Consider the following 15,120-nt stretch of genomic DNA (forward strand, 5'->3'; position numbering starts at 1 on the left):
GTCAGCGACCGGATTTATAAAGGAAAGAGGACATAATGATGGACCACACTTACCTTATCTGGCTGCAACTGCACCGCTGGAGGGCGCCGGCGGCTTCCATCCGGATACTGCTTCGTAATATCATCCATCGCCTTCGCCGTCTCATCCCAAAGCTGGCTCGGCGTCGGCCTGTCCTCTGGAAGCGGGCTCATGCACCGATAAACTGCCCCAAACACACCAGTCAGCCCGTGTCATCAGCAAAGCCAATCACAACACACACTCACCCAACTCAATCAACCTCCCACTGTACGCCGGCTTCAGCGCCTCCTCAGGGCCATACGGCTCCCACCCGCCGGCGACCCACTCCCTCGCCCTGACCCCCAACCGATCCAACCCCTTCGGCACCGGCCTGACCCTCTTCTGTCCTCCCTTAACCACCACCTGCACACCCCTCGCCCACTTCCGATCCGCCAGCGCCTTGTACTTCTCCCTGTCCCCCTTCTTCGCGACGCGCCACGGCCACGGCCGGCGGGGCTGGTGCGCGGGCAGGCGGTCCCACCACGCGGGGTAGGGGTTGCCCTCGGCGGCGGCGCCGCGCCACGCGAACAGCTTGCCCGCCGGCGACGTGCGCGACGCCATCAGGCACCACAGCACGACGCCGACTTGATGGATCGACGTGTGCATGCGCACGTGCGTGTTTTCCGGCAGCGGGTCTTTGTGCGGCACCGCCCGCCGCGAGATGGTGGGCGGGAAGGCGAAGTTGCCAAAGCCGACGGGGGCGTTGGCGGGGGGGTTGGCGGGGGCGGGCCGCGCGGGCCCCGCTGTGCGTTCTTTGTTTGACCAGTATTGGATGATGTGGGGGAAGAGTTCCTGTTTGGGGGAGGGGGGGAGAGGTTAATTGGTGGTTGTGGTGGTGGCTTTTGAGGAGGTTGGAAGGATGGAAGGAGATTCTGTTGGGTATGTATGTATGTGTGGAGGTGTGCGGTGACTTACAAATGAACTGAATCTCGGGGTTCCACCACCGCGCACATGGTTTGGTATCTGGTCGCGGTCGGTCGTTGCCGGCCAGTCCTCTGCGCCTCCCAAGTCGGTAAGGATGGGCTTGGGATACTCGCGGCACCACTCGGGCCCGCCCTCTTCGGGGGCGTCGAGCAGGATGTTCCCGGGCTTGATGTCGTAGTGGTACTTTGGTGTCCAAGTCGGGTGCTTGTTTTTATCGTGTCGATTATTGTGGCCCTTTTCGAGGAAGTGGAGCGCCTGGGCCAGGCAGTGGAGGAGGTACCAGGCAAAAGGCTCGGGAACGACGAGTTCGTTGTCGACGTAGTACGCCAAAAAATGGTGAAAATCCCCGTAGATTGCATATTCGAGCCAGGTCCTGCCCCTCGAGTCGGGACCGCTGTCGTGTGTCCCAAGTAATGCCGGAAGGTAGCGATGATCATTACGCGAGAAGTGGACATCCCATAGCAATCTGCGCTCCTTATCGCTTATATCGTCATTCTCGCTCTTGTCTCTCTTGAGAAATACTTTCTGCAAAATCCGCACGTTAGGTCGATATCCCAAGAAAAAAGAAAAGAAAAAAAGCATGCAAGCAACGCATGACCTACCGCCAGCGTCGTGTTGTCCGTGTCCCTCACGCGCCACACAATGGCTTCACCAAACGTCCCACCTCCGCCAAAGGCCGAGGCGACGGCCCACTGAGCACCCTTCTTACTGAGGAGTGCTTTTACTTTGGCGGCCATTGCGTTCCGATCCTCGGCCAGCACGCCGGGGTCCTGCCGAAGCCCGTTCGAGGTAACGTCCCGGGCCGGCTTGAAGACACGCCACGGCGGGACCGCGCCGCGTGCATCCGCGATTTTGAGTGCCTTGTCTCGAAACCTGTCCTGAGTCCCCTGATCTAGGGTCTGAAAGTCCTCGTTGTACATGTCCCTGATCTGGGCTGTTGGCATAGCTCTCAGTCAGCCACAGTTCCTTGGCCGCCATTCGTCCTACCAGCGTCCGAGTGACTCGCGTCGAGAGAGAGGGAGAGAGTACTGACTTTCGCCCATGCTCCACCTGCCCGCCTTCCTCGTGTAGTAAATCTCATCCTCGTTGGCGTAGACGTCGAGATAGCTGGCCGGCCCCCGGCTCGAAGGCCGCGGCCAGCGCTTGTGGGACTCCCATTCCCAAGCCCTCCTCACCGGCGAAGGCAAGTCGGAGTAGAAATCGTTGAAGTAGCGAGTCCGCTCGGCTGTGTCCTCGTAATGCCGAAAGCGTTAGCAAAGATGCTTCCCGGCTGCGTCTTCACGGTTTTCGAGGAACAAACTTCACCTTCGTTTCTTTTCGCCTGAGCGAGCCGCACCCACTTGTCAGCAACGCCAGGAGCTGCTACTTGTCGATTGTATTCGCGTCGGAGTGCCTGCCGCCAGAGGTCCAAGCCTTCGTAAACGTACGGCCCCTGGTACTCGATCACCGCTGGCTTCGGCTCTAGGATCGGGGGTCTGCGACCTGCCATGATAGAAAGTATTGGTGTGCAGGAAAGGGACTCGCAAAGTGTGAGCGGTCAAGTGCTCAGAGGAGGCATGAAATGTCGAGCGTTGCCTTTGTTAGTTATGGCTGACGCTTGCGGCGGCCAGGAACAAAGGGATTCGCAATTCGTTGTTGTGCTTTCTTCATCTGCTTTTCCTTTGTTGGTATCAACACTAGGAGACAACCATGCTCACCTATTTTTCCGCAAGTAATCAGCACTGTTGCCGCCGCTGCAAACACCGCTGCCATACAAAACCGTCTGTATTATGTAACCAGGCTCAGGACAGTATATACAAGCGACGGTAATAAGCCTTATCAAAGAACTGTATGTAACTCATTTTCTCAGATGACCGTAGCGCATGCTGAATGCTTCGATGGCAAACTCGCTGAAAGGAGCAAACCCTTTCAGAGCAGAAAGGGACGAGAAAGATATCCGATCCGCGTATCTCAGTTGTTCCACCACATTAACTCGTTACCCGGAAACTCCTTGCCATTGGTGCTGACTTCTGAATGGCCCCCACCCTAGATAAAATAGAAAAAAGACGTAGGGACAATGTGCTTCGAAAGAAGGTTTGCGTGAGAGACGGGAAGATTTGTCGCTGCCATTGCCGGTTCGCTAGTCATGCAAAGCTTAGTCGGCTTTGATTGCTCTGTACGTGACGTGAGGTTAGCTGATGACCACATATTCTGTGCCATGTGGAATAACTCACCCGTAGATTCTGCGTACAAAGGCGTACGCAGCAAGGAAACCGATTGTACCTGTGAGGAGGCCGTATACCAGACAGGCGAGGAAGCTGTAGGAGAAGAACAGCATGCCGGAAACAAATCCCGTGATCCGAAGCTTGAAGAAGTAGTACCACGTGCAGGCCAGGAAAACCCAAAGAGCCGAGCCGCCGCCTACGAAGAAAGATTGCCACCACCAGTTGTAGTTCTGCAAATGGTCAGTTTCTGCTACGCCAAGACAACACCGAAGACTCACCTCCGAGCACAACTGGTTGTAAGTTGCGATAATGGTAACCTCAATAACGGTGATAAAGAGAATAAGGCAAACGGCGGCCAGGAATCCAAAGACGTAGTAGTAGCCGCTCTTGTCTTGCCATACACTCTTGAACACAAACAGAAGCTCGATGAAGATAACGGCAAACGGGAGCAAACCAGCGAGCAGGACGAATTGGATGCTCTTCGTATACCAGGGCTGAACGGGGATCTGGCGCGGAATCGTGTTCGTCTTCACCGGATGAGTCCATGCGCCAACCTTCTCGAACCCATACCAGCTGCCGACATAAACGAGCGGAAGCTGGACGAGCAGCCACAGGACCAGCAATGCAATCAATGTGCCGAAGGGAATGGCAGTGCTTGAAGCTTGGGCCCATACGAAAAGATTGAGAATAAAGATGGTGGCAAAGATGAGGCCCGGGATGAGTGTACCAGTCTGTCATTGTTAGGAAGTCGACATGAGAGAAGCGTGATTGTACTCACCACTATCACATTCTTCTGCCAGCGTTGTCCGCCAAAGGTCTTGTACACCCTCGCAGAGAAGTAGCCAGAAAAGATGCCTGCGAGAATGAAGAGGGCGAGGCCGACGCTGATGAAGCCCCCGCGGAAACTCGGGTTGAGGACGCCGACGGCGCTAAGGACGAGGAGACCCGTCACTACAAACACCAACTGCGAACCAGAGCCAACAAGAGGAGCCAGCAATCCTCCAAATGCCGGCGCGCGGAAGACGTCGCCATGAAGAAGTTTCCAACCCGTCATGTCTTCCAGCGGCTCCTCGTCCGAGGAGATATCAGCGTCGCCATCATCATCCAACTGCTCCAAAAGGCCGCCTTTCTCAGCGCTCTTCCGGGGAGACTTGGGGTTTTTCGGACGCGAGATCTTGGGCTTCTCGATGTCACTCGTACCCTTGATGTCGCCACGAACCGTCCTGGTGAAGATGACAGCGACCGTGGCCGTCAGAATGGTGGAGATCAGAAGGGAGTTGATAATAGCAATCCAATGAATCTTGGAACTGTCATCCTGGTTCACAAAGTACATGTCCCAGCGGTTCTGCCACTCCACGTGGTCATCTTCGCGGAAGTAGACCGAGTAGGTGTACGGGATTGTCAACGTGGCATCATCATCGATGTTCTCCTCATCTGGAATATATGACGAGTCGGCGTATCTCGTCTTCAGGTCCGTCATGTTCGGCTGCATGCGCAGCTCGAGCCCGTCGTCGACAGTGTGAAGATCCTTGGGGATTCCGTTCTTGTTGCGGTTGCCGGCCTCAATGCTCTTGGTGTAGACTTCGAAGCCGACGATGACCTTTTTTCCATGCTCGCCGTCGCGGCCAGGGGCGGGGCGGTAGCGTATAACGAGGGTAACGTGATTGTTGATGTAGAAGCGGGGCTTGCCAGTTGCGGGGTCAAAGTCCTCGTAGCCCACCTTGAAGCCCGCAGCATAGTATTTGCGCGACTTGTCGGTGGTGACAAAGCTCGTCGCACCGGGCATGTTATCCACAATCCACTCGGCAACGTAGCCATCCCTGACGATTTCCTTTGCTTTTTCCAGGCCACGCCTGTCCACCTTGGTAGTACACAAGTACCTCGCCTCCTCGTCCACGCCCATGACTAGCTCATAGTCGGATAAGATTATGCGATCGCCGCGGAGAATTTCGCCGAGATTCAGGGACAGCGTGGCACCGCTGGAACCAGGAGAGCGGCGGCCAGTAGGGGGGCAGACGAACGGAAGGTCGGCATAGGCATACTGCAGCTGGGTGTTGTCGGAGTAGACCTTGTTCACGAAAAGCGGAATGGTCTCGCCGTCGGCGTAGCTCTTGATGGACCAGCCTGCCACAGGGTTACTCGGGGGCCACGGTTCCTGAATGCCTGGGTTTCTTACCTGGGATGTAGAAGGCATTGGCCAGGTTCACGGCGAGGGCGAAGAGGGCCAGTAGGCGCGGGAACCGAACGTCAGCGTGCATGGTCGACGGGGAAGATGCAGCTTGTCGCGGCTAAGTCGGGCGAGGAGACGGGCGGGCGCGCAGTTGAAGAAGAGAAGTATGCAGGGCGCAGGGCAGTCGAAGGGGCGGCGCGAGCCCGCGATCTGAGGTCAGCGAGGGCGCGACACGAGGCCACGTCTGTGTGGTCGAAAGCGGTTCCCGGGTTGAGTAATCGAGGCGAGCGGGGGCGCAAGAGGCGGGAAGAAGAAGAGAAGATCAACGAGTGGAAATGGCAGCGAGTACCGTGGCGGGGGTGGTCGTGAGACCTGCGACCCTAGCAGAGTGTTTTGGGGTTGGCGGACAGGCGCGGGAGAGATGCGGGCGGCAGCGGCTAAGTAGTGCTGCGTTGGAGCTTCTCAGGCCGCACCAGGCCCCGCGCGTGTCCACTGCTCCCCCGTTTCTGCGCCGTGTGAAACACCGACATCTCCGCCCTATCTCGACCTCATCAATGCGACACTTGGGCGCCCGACCGCGCGTGTGCGCAACCAGCTTCTTCAGCGGCGCCGCGCTGGCGCAGGGATGCCGCTCCGCCGTCCCGACCGTTCCGTCTAGATCTGCTGCGCATCACCCGAGCTCAGCCAGCCGAGCCAATCGCTCGCCGCCTGCGTTCGTCAGCCCGTTTCAGTCTAAGCCTCACGCTGTTTACGAGGTGCAGATGCGCTTTTCAACAATCAATTGCTACCGCTGCCCAGAAGCAGACTAACTATTGTATACAGAAGCAGAGCCCACTCGCATCGTGTCCCAACGCTCTCGAGCCCGGCCTGCAGAAGGCCAAATATGACGGATGTGAAGAATCGAAGTCGTAATACACCACTAGATATTATCGTATAACACGCTTACAAGCCGCCGAGGAGGCCGCTGGAGCCGCCGCTGGAGCTGCCGCTGGCGCTGCCGCCACCGAGGACGCCGCCGAGAAGGCCGCTGAGGATACCGTTGCTGCCGACGAGGCCGGACAGGGCGTTGCTGAGGCCAAGGGTCTGGAGGACACCGCCGAGGAGACCCTCAACCAGGTTCAGGACACCGCCGACGAGGGACTCAACGCCATCAAGGAGACCGGAGAGAGTGTCGGTGAGAGGGGTAGCGAGACCGAGGAGAGAACCAAGACCGAGGGTGCCGTCGACGTTGTTCATGGCGCCGTTGACCTCAAGGAGGACGTTGCTGAGGACGCCGGCGATGGCGTTGGCATCATCGGCGCGGGAGGTGAGACCACCAGCGGTCTGCTGGAGGCTGGTGACCTTGGTGACGGTGCCCTGGACGAGCGAGGTGAGGCCGTCAACCTTGTCCTGGTAGGCGTTGGCAGCAGTCTGGTTCTGCTTCAGGGTGGAAGCAGGGCCGAGGTTGGTGGCGGTGGAGTCTGCGTGGCTGTTAGCACCGAGCACTGGGGAAAGAGCTTGGGTTGCACTCACTGATGGCGCCCGTGTACTGCTGGACCTCGGAGTACAGGCCGGTGACGATGCTCAAGACCGAGCCGACGTCCTGGCGCTTCTCGACGGCCGGGGCGGCCATGGAGCCAACGAAAAGGCTGGAAAGAGCGAAGGCGGAGAAGAACTTCATTTTGATGGTTGTGTTGGTGTCGAAAGAGTGACGATGGTTGGTGGGAAAGTGAAGCGAACGTGGGAAGATGCTGGTGAGCAGGCTGTTGTGGGATGGAGTCTTCTTCCCAGCGGGCCACTCCCTTTCTTATATGCTCTGAGTCGCCCATTCTCCTCGCGGCCATTCGCAACTACCAGCTGTGATGACGAACATGGATCACACATGGCATGGCCGAACATACGACGATCGTCATCCTCCTCAAACTCGTCCTCTGCTGGCACACTCAGTTCGTCCCTGCAGGCGCCCGGCTGCCGCGCAGGGCCCGTGACCCGGTCCGGTCTTCCCACAGACCCTCATGCAGCATAGCGGGCGGTCCGCCGGATTGGTTCAGCGAGCGCTGAATCGTGAGCCGTGGCCCTGTGGTGGCCGATTCTGGCAGACAGGGTCGATAAGAGGAGGATCTGCGGGGTTTCAGCTGCCTTATCTTGGTAACCAATCTCCCGTCTCCCGAGTCAAAAACAATTGAACGTTGAAGATCATTAACTGAGTGGTCACCAAAGCTGGGCCCGCCGCTTTCTCGGCCTCCGCCCGCGCAAACGCCACTGCGCACCAGCACATGTCTCAAGCACCGAAACAAACAACAGTCCTCATGGCACTGCTCGATAGCCGCGGAAAAAGCCACCCCCATCATTGGCGTGTGGCGGTGAACCCTGGGGCGCAGCCGCTGAGGCTCGGGGTAGCTCGCATATAGGGATCGCCAGATCGCCCTAATTTTCCGAAATACTCGCCGCAAACAGTTCAGATGACTTCGGGCAGAAATTCGAGTCTAAGAAGAAGCTTACCCGCCTTGGCTGCATACGTCACAGGGCTGATGAATCGTAGTTTGATAACGTCTCCACCGAGGCGGGAAGCTCAGATATGCTGCCGGCTCGCCGCGCCGCAGGTACCAGAACCGATTGGGAAGGCTTAGATGATGGTGATAAGCCCCTCCCGCGAAGGAGCGGTATAGCGTGCAGCGCCCGCGGTTCCTGACCTCCTCGCCGGGCTGCCAAGAGCCGCAGCTCACCCTTCTCCTGATGGGATGCGCGGCAGACAATCGCTGCGGTTGGGGAAAAGAGCGCCGTGCCTAGCTCTGACTGGCTAGTCGGCAGTGGCCTTGGCGGCTAGCACAGCTCCCAAATTCCGATTCCCCTATAGCTAACTGCTTAATGGTTAAGCTCCGAGAAGATCAAACCAGCACGCCGGAAGTCGGGTGCTGCAGCGCAGTGACTGCGTCAAGATCCGAAGTGACGGCTGCCCCGAAAGCCACAACCGTCTCCGCGGGAAACAAGCACCTCGGGAATCTCCCAGGGCGTGGCTTGTGCTCCAGGCACGCGTGAAAAAGGGTCATGCGAAATAAGCACTGTCGTTGCGTTGGGAAAAAAAGATTGGCGGATGCGGGGAGCAAAAGGGGCGCCCCTGTCGGGGTGACGTATGGGGAGACGTTAGCGAGCGGGCTAACACGTGGAGGGATCAGGGACCGGATGCTCCTCAACACCAACGGCCGCTAGCCATCTTGATGCGGAGAAAACGGCAGGCGGTACGGGTGTATGCCGCGGCGGCACTTCAGCTCGGCCGGAGTTGGGCTTTCCGCCAGAGGATCAATCGGGCCATCGCCACTTCGCCTGTCGAAGCTAGCCGTGATACACCACGTCTATACTGCATTGATCTATGGTTCTCCCGCCTCTGTCTCACCATGGCAGTCAGCCTTACCTCGATCCTTTCGGCTCTCCAGGCAATCTGTGAAACATCTCAATGGTAGTTTATTGCTACAAGAAACCGATTCCCACCGGCTGAGACGCAGTGTTCACCAATGGCCGTACAAGTCATGAGACGCCCGCCCACCTGATGCAGTATCGATCACCAAACAAATCGCGCTCCGCCAAGCGCCTCGTCCACAACGCATGAAAATTTCATTTTGGGGGCGCCTCACGTCCCTCCACGCTCACACCGCTCAGTTCAGTTCCCAAGATTTTCCACCACGACCCACAGCAGCTGTGGCGGCGGCGACGACGGCGCGGGCGCGGACGGCGCACCAACCTCAGCACCAGGCGCAGCACGAGCATCCTCATCTATGGTCGGCGCGACGCCGACCTCCAAGCCGGGATCACCTGGGCGGTTCAACTGTGCCTCCGTTCTCGCGCCACCACTACCACAGCGACCTCCACCATCACCACAACGCCGCCTGTCCTTCCTCTCCCGTCTCTCGCTCTTCCGCTCACGCCTCTCCTCCTTCCTGCCCTCCTTCCACTTGTTCCTCGCCTTCTTGAACTCCTTCTTTAGTCTCTTCTTCTCCGCCTTCCTCTCCTTCCTCCCCGTCTTGCCCGTTTCGCGCGCCGTCGACCTATGCTGCTTCCACTCCTTCCTCTTCGCCTTCATCTCCCGCTTGCCCTCGTCCTTTTTGCGTTTGGCCTCGAGCTTCCGCTCGGCCTTTTCGCGATCCGCCTTTGCCTTCTCGATCGCCTTGCTCCGCTCGCGCTCGACCTCGGAACGCGAGCGTTTGCCCTTGGCCAGAGCATCGGACGCCGATTCCTCGACCGACCGCATGCGCTTGAGGTACGAAAATTCGATCTCGTCGAGGTCGGAGTCGCTGTCGGAAGACGACGACGACGACGAGGATGACGAAGAAGAGGCATCATCGTCATGGTCATGATCCTCGAGGCTGATGCCAGTATTGACCGTGGTGCTGCTTTCGTTCGGCACGACCCCGTCGCCGCCGCCGGCGCCGCCATGCTGCCCGAGGCCATTGAACGTGCCGTACTGACCACCGAATGACTGAGCGCTGTTGTTGTTGCCCCAACCGGGGCGAAGCTGGTGCCCCCAGCCGCCGCCGCCTCCGCCGCGCCCACCACCGGGACCGCCACCTCCTCCTCCCCAACGTCCGCCGGGACCGCCTCTTCTTCCCGCGAACCCGAACCCCCTCGGCCCGCCGAAGAGCTGTCCGCCGTACGGCCCAAAACCGTTAAACCCACTGCCCAGCCCGCCACCCGGCCCTGCGCCCATTGCTCCCATTCCCGCACCAATACCACCACCACCACCAAAGCCAGCGGCGGGACCGCCACCACCACCTCCACCCCATAGCCCCCTCCCACACCTACCACCACCACCACCGCCGCCTACCCCTCTTCCTCCCCAGCCCCCTCTTCCACCGCCACCACCACCAGGACCGAAGCCCCTCATCCCTCTGCCATCAAACCCCCTCCCGACATCCTGCCCCAACATGGCCGCCCGACTGCCCAAATCCTGCCCCCAAGCCGCCCAGTCCGCGCCCACCCGCTGTCCCCAGTCGGCCCAGCGCCGGCCCAAACCCTGGCCCCAGTCCGCCCAACGCGCCTGGTCGCCGAAAGGCGGGGGCGCGTGTGGCGGGAAGGGGGGTCCGATGAAAGCTGGGAGGGGGTGGAGAGGGGGGATGGGTGGGAAGATGGTGTGGCTGTTGGAGGACGATGATGAAGGGCCGGGTTGTGAGGACTGTTGTTGTTCGTCAAGTAGTGGTGATAGCATGGCGCGGCCGCCTTCGGGATTTTGGGGGTAGAACTCGCCGGCGGCGTGGGCGGACGCCGTCGCTGTTGTAGGGTTGGGCGGGGTGACGGCGGCGAGGTTGGCTGGCGGCGTCATCGTCGTTGTCGACGGCCATATGCCTCCTGTTGCTACGGTGGTGGCAGCAGCAGTAGTAGTCGTGCCATCACCCTGCTGCCGCTCCCGCTGCATCTCTTGCGCCTGCTCCCTCTCCCGCCTGACCATCTCGCTCTCCTCTTCCTCTTCCGCACCATCCTCCTCTCGCCCCTTCTGCCCCCGCAAATCCCACAGCCCGATCGTCGCCGCCGGCAGCCCCTCCCACACCAACCGCGTCTCCACCCACGGATCCAGCGCCTCGACGCGCTCGCGCTCGGCCAGCCCGGCGCGCGCCACGTCCGCCGCCAGCGCGTCGCGCAGGTGCGTCCGCCGGCCGTTGCGCCCCAGCCGCAGCACGTCGTCCAGCAAGCCCTCGACGTCGACGACGCGCGCGAGCAGGCCGCGGTGCGCGAAGAACAGCGCGTTGGCACGCGCGAGGTACGTCTCGACGAGCTCGAGGTCCATGCCGTCGTCATCATCGTCGTCGTCGGTGGATGGGGAAGTGAAGGAGACGGGGGCTCGCGCGGCGTGGCACACGGCGTTGAGGCCGTCGAGGAAGGCGACGAAGAGGGGCGGCGGCACGCCGTGGTCGTGCAGGACGGGCGCGTAGGCGCGGGCAAAGGCGAGGGTGGTGGTGGTGTTGTTGCTGCCGGCGACGTCCTGCTGCTCATCACCACCACCACCACCACCAGCGGTGTTGTGGGCATCGCCATTCGTCCTCTGCGGCAGCGCGACGACCCTCCCCAGCGGCGCCGTCGCCGTCGCCACCGGCTCTTTCCGGTCGCTTGTGTCGTGGCACCACGCCGGATGCGCCCATTGAAGTGCGACCTCCAGCACGCCGTGGTGCTCGCTCGCCAGCCCCTCGACCGCCGCGAAGCTGAACTGATGCCGACCGCCGCCTTCTCCTCCGCCCCTTTCTCCCGACCCGGCGCTCCACGCGCTGCGCGTCTCGGACCCGTTCTCGTGCTCGCTCGCCGCGCGCTCCTTTTCGCGGAGGACGAGCCGCTCGACGGCGGGGAGGAGGGGGTCTGTCGGAGCTACGCTGGCGTTGTTGACGGTGATGATGTTGTTGTTGTTGATTCCGCTGCTGCTGTTGTTGTTCAGAGAATAATGCGCAGCCTCGACGAACGGCGGCGGCGGGGACAGCGGATTCCCCGAATGTTGTTGATGTTGTTGCTGCTGCTGTTGCGCCTCCTCGTAGCTCGGCGGCAGGTCCTCGTACCGCGGACTCCTCCCGCCCGGCCTCCTCCCGTCTCTGCTCCCGTCTTCCAGCGTCACGGGCGTCGCGATGCCGCTCCCGCCTTCCGTCCAGTCGTCCGTCTCGGCGTCCGAGTAGGCTTCGTCCGGCGTGCGGTAGATGGTGGAGCTGGTGAAGGCGGGGGAGGGCGGGGCTGGGTGCGAGGGTGCGGGCGCGAGGTGATAGTCGATGTCGGGGTGGAGGGAGTTGGCTTCCGATTCGTCGTCGGGCCAGGACGTGGTGGGTGGAGGCGGTGGTGATGGGGTGCGGAGGCGTGGCGGATGGCCTGTTGACGGTGGTGTTGAGGGCATGGTGGATGTGTGGTTAGATTAGGTGAGTGGGTTGATGTGGCGGTTGTTGGTGTGGTTTGTCCTAGCTCTTTTCCTCTCTCCTGCGTTGTTTGGTGTCTTGGATTTGGTGCCCTAGGGAGAAATGCGGAAGGAAAGGTAGGTTGGTTTCTCCCGCGAGCGGAGACGTCGTGAGGTGGTTGGAGGTGGGCAGAGAGGTAAGTCGATCCGAACGTGATCTTGACTGATGATTCCCGCGCGAAGGAACAAACAGCTGTCTGAACAGCTGTCTGCGAGGCTATAGCACGTGAAAGCGGAGAGGAAGTAGAGCAACAACGAAACCGACAAAACACGCAAAGCGCGGACCCCGACGGAGACCGTTGCGGGGAAGCTTGATGTTCAAAACTGCTGCCTAGCACCCGCCAGAAACCGAGACAAGCTGAAGGGCGATGTCGACATGTGGCAGTGGCAGGGGGGCGGGGCAGGGTGCATGCAGACGCCCGCGGTCGCAAGAAGGCAGAAGCAGGGCAAGGCTGATGATGATGCAGCTGATGAGAAAGTCAGCTGGAGCTGCTGCAGCTTCGCATCGTCGACAGCTCCCGCTCGGCCTCTCGGCATTGTCGGGCTCCGCGACCGCAAGGAATAACTTCAACTATCCCACCTAGTGCTTTTCCAGGCTCCACCAAACTTTCCTTCCATCGGTCGGGACGGATGCCCTTTCCCCGCGAGGATCCGCATCCCTGCACGAGAGCCGGAGAGATAAGGTGACCAGTGAAGTGGTGGTGGTGGCTTAGTTGGGAGGCTGTGTTGTGGCTCAGCTAGTGGTGCCCCGCGCCCAGCCCGACCCGACCGAATACGGCCGCAATATCGCCCGTTCTCCCCGTCGGACGGCCTGCTTTCACGCCGTTGGTCCGTTCAGATATCAGTTCAATCACGTACGCAGTTGCAATTGTTTTGGAAGCTGTATGCTTGTTCGCGTTGAGTTTAGCCATCGTAAAGGAGGTATTATGTAGTGTCGAATCTACGGTAATTGGATAATATTAATGCTGAAATTTGAATCTGAAGCCACATAGGTATGGAGCTTCGGGGTATCCACAGCGCCATCCAACGCATCCTTTCATTCACCAAAACTCCTCAAACTCCCTCGGCGTTCATCGTAGAAGCCAAGCCCCCTGACACTTCTCCTTTTGAGGCACTACCAAGATACTCGTCATCTCTTCTCGTCGTGACTGAACCTCGGCGCATCCTCCGGGACCGGCGGCGGCGCGTAGTCTCTGCGCGGTCCATCCACTGCCGGCATATCATGCGCGACCGCGTCTTCGTAGCTCGGAGGTGCATCCTCGTAGTTTTCTCCGTGACCCGATGCATACTGGCCTTGGGGTGCCGGGCCGTGTCCTGCTCCCCCTTCGATAGGCGTCATTGGAGTATGGTACGGGGGCGCTGAGGCCTCCATGACCGGACCTCCCGTCTTCAGAGGCGGCATGGCAGCAGAGCCGGGGACAGGCTTGCGTTGGGGCAGGGTCGGCTTGGCCGAAGCCATGGCGTGGAGGAGCGCTTGTGGTGGCTCGATGCCCGAGAAGACCTTTACCGGAAGGCGTAGCGGAAGAACGACCATCTGGTCCTGGCCTGGCTTGTACGAACCGTAGCCCAGGCCAACACGCACCTCGAGCTCGTAGTAACGTGAGATGTTGCACGTGTCGAAAGAGGGAGACACGGTGTTGGGGAGAGGCTTGCCGGACCAATACTCAGGGTTGATGGGCGTCTCAGTGCCAGGAACGTCTGAGGGAGCTCCGATGGGGATGGCCATGTTGCTGAAGCTGGCGATGATCCAGCTGTTCGATTCGATACGCGTGAGCTCGTGCGCGCGGACAGAAGTGTAGCCTACAAGCTCGATTTGGAGCATTTGCAGGTAGACCGGGTCGCTGCGCTCGTTGATTTGCTTGACCAGAACCCTCAACGGCAGGTCGTCGTTCAACGTCAATATCGCCGGGTTGGGCAGGCGCGCATCGAGGCTGAAGCGCACCAAGTCCACACCATCCTTTGTTGGGCTCCCGGGAGGAGTGCTCTTCTCACCCTTCAGCTTGTCCCAAAGACCAGACTTGCGCTCGGTAGGTGGAACCCATCTAGGGTTGAATTGATGTTGACGTCGAGCATACGCTTCGCCATCGAATTTTTGGGGGCGAGGAGGTTCGATTGGGAGGAAATTAAAGTGGACGAACTAAGCAGTGTAAGCAAACACGCAACATGGCAGAGAGTAGAAGGGGCCAGCGTACAGCTCTTGGGTTCTCCTTCAATATCGAAGGCCGGTTGACGGTGCACTTCACGTAGTATCGTATCTCGGCTTCGCCCGGGAAACCGGTGAGGGAAGGGGGTAAGGTCTGCTTTACATGCTTCGTGGGAGGGCGGGCAACTTCCAAGGTAGCGAGGTTGAAGCCTCCAGTGAGAGATGTCGTGGTGTGACAGGCGTTGTTGAAAGGTAGCTGCACCGCACAGTCAGCAATTCTGCCCAAATATTGTAGCGAAGCTTTCAGGGTGGACGCACCTTGAACGAGAAGGGGTATTCATAGTTGCCGAGGTTGAGGGTGAACTTGCGGGACTCCCAGTCGGCTGTTTGCAGGTTGGGCGGCGGGAAGACGGTGGCTGTTTTGTAGAGAATCTGTCGGTTGTTAGCGCGCGAAGTCAGCGCAGCGATGCAGCCTGCACACCTTGTGGATCTCCAAGACGGGGCGCGGCTTGCTGTTGTTGAATTGCGGGTTTTGCGGCGGGACAAGCCTGGTCCTGCTCTCGCCCTCTAGCTTGACGACGACGGAGGAGACGCTGGTGTTGCTGGTAGCGCGAATGATGACGCGGCCGGAGATGGTGTCGAGGTTTGTGTAGTGAGGCAGCGGCTCGTCCAGGACTATAGATACAAGCATGGTGGGCGTTGGGGTTGTGGTGGTGGTGGAGAGGGT

The 15,120-nt window shown here is 59.9% G+C and overlaps 5 protein-coding genes across 5 annotated transcripts; all 5 read right to left on the reverse strand.

Annotated features, from left to right (window-relative positions):
• Window positions 1–246: 246 nt before the first annotated feature.
• On the reverse strand, window positions 247–2,470 carry SLS55_000303 (uncharacterized protein; the record flags this gene model as incomplete). The annotated part of the gene is made up of 5 exons (XM_066771816.1): window positions 247–849; window positions 973–1,506; window positions 1,584–1,915; window positions 2,015–2,213; window positions 2,282–2,470. 5 exons carry the CDS (start codon window positions 2,468–2,470, stop codon window positions 247–249), a joined length of 1,857 nt encoding a protein of 618 aa, XP_066637095.1.
• Window positions 2,471–3,190: 720 nt separating this feature from the next.
• SLS55_000304 (uncharacterized protein) lies at window positions 3,191–5,443 on the reverse strand (the record flags this gene model as incomplete). The annotated part of the gene is made up of 4 exons (XM_066771817.1): window positions 3,191–3,415; window positions 3,464–3,916; window positions 3,964–5,309; window positions 5,362–5,443. The coding sequence occupies 4 exons, from the start codon at window positions 5,441–5,443 to the stop codon at window positions 3,191–3,193; spliced, it is 2,106 nt and encodes a 701-aa protein (XP_066637096.1).
• An 854-nt stretch (window positions 5,444–6,297) lies between these two features.
• On the reverse strand, window positions 6,298–7,015 carry SLS55_000305 (uncharacterized protein; the record flags this gene model as incomplete). The annotated part of the gene is made up of 2 exons (XM_066771818.1): window positions 6,298–6,815; window positions 6,868–7,015. The coding sequence occupies 2 exons, from the start codon at window positions 7,013–7,015 to the stop codon at window positions 6,298–6,300; spliced, it is 666 nt and encodes a 221-aa protein (XP_066637097.1).
• Window positions 7,016–8,992: 1,977 nt separating this feature from the next.
• SLS55_000306 (uncharacterized protein) lies at window positions 8,993–12,193 on the reverse strand (the record flags this gene model as incomplete). Its single annotated transcript, XM_066771819.1, has 2 exons — window positions 8,993–9,815; window positions 10,503–12,193. The coding sequence occupies 2 exons, from the start codon at window positions 12,191–12,193 to the stop codon at window positions 8,993–8,995; spliced, it is 2,514 nt and encodes an 837-aa protein (XP_066637098.1).
• A 1,186-nt stretch (window positions 12,194–13,379) lies between these two features.
• Window positions 13,380–15,084, reverse strand: SLS55_000307 (uncharacterized protein; the record flags this gene model as incomplete). Its single annotated transcript, XM_066771820.1, has 4 exons — window positions 13,380–14,387; window positions 14,443–14,649; window positions 14,712–14,825; window positions 14,875–15,084. The coding sequence occupies 4 exons, from the start codon at window positions 15,082–15,084 to the stop codon at window positions 13,380–13,382; spliced, it is 1,539 nt and encodes a 512-aa protein (XP_066637099.1).
• Between the last annotated feature and the right edge of the window lie 36 nt (window positions 15,085–15,120).

This window comes from Diplodia seriata, assembly GCF_021436955.1.
Source record: "Diplodia seriata strain FDS-637 chromosome Unknown scaffold_1, whole genome shotgun sequence".
NCBI lineage: Eukaryota > Fungi > Ascomycota > Dothideomycetes > Botryosphaeriales > Botryosphaeriaceae > Diplodia > Diplodia seriata.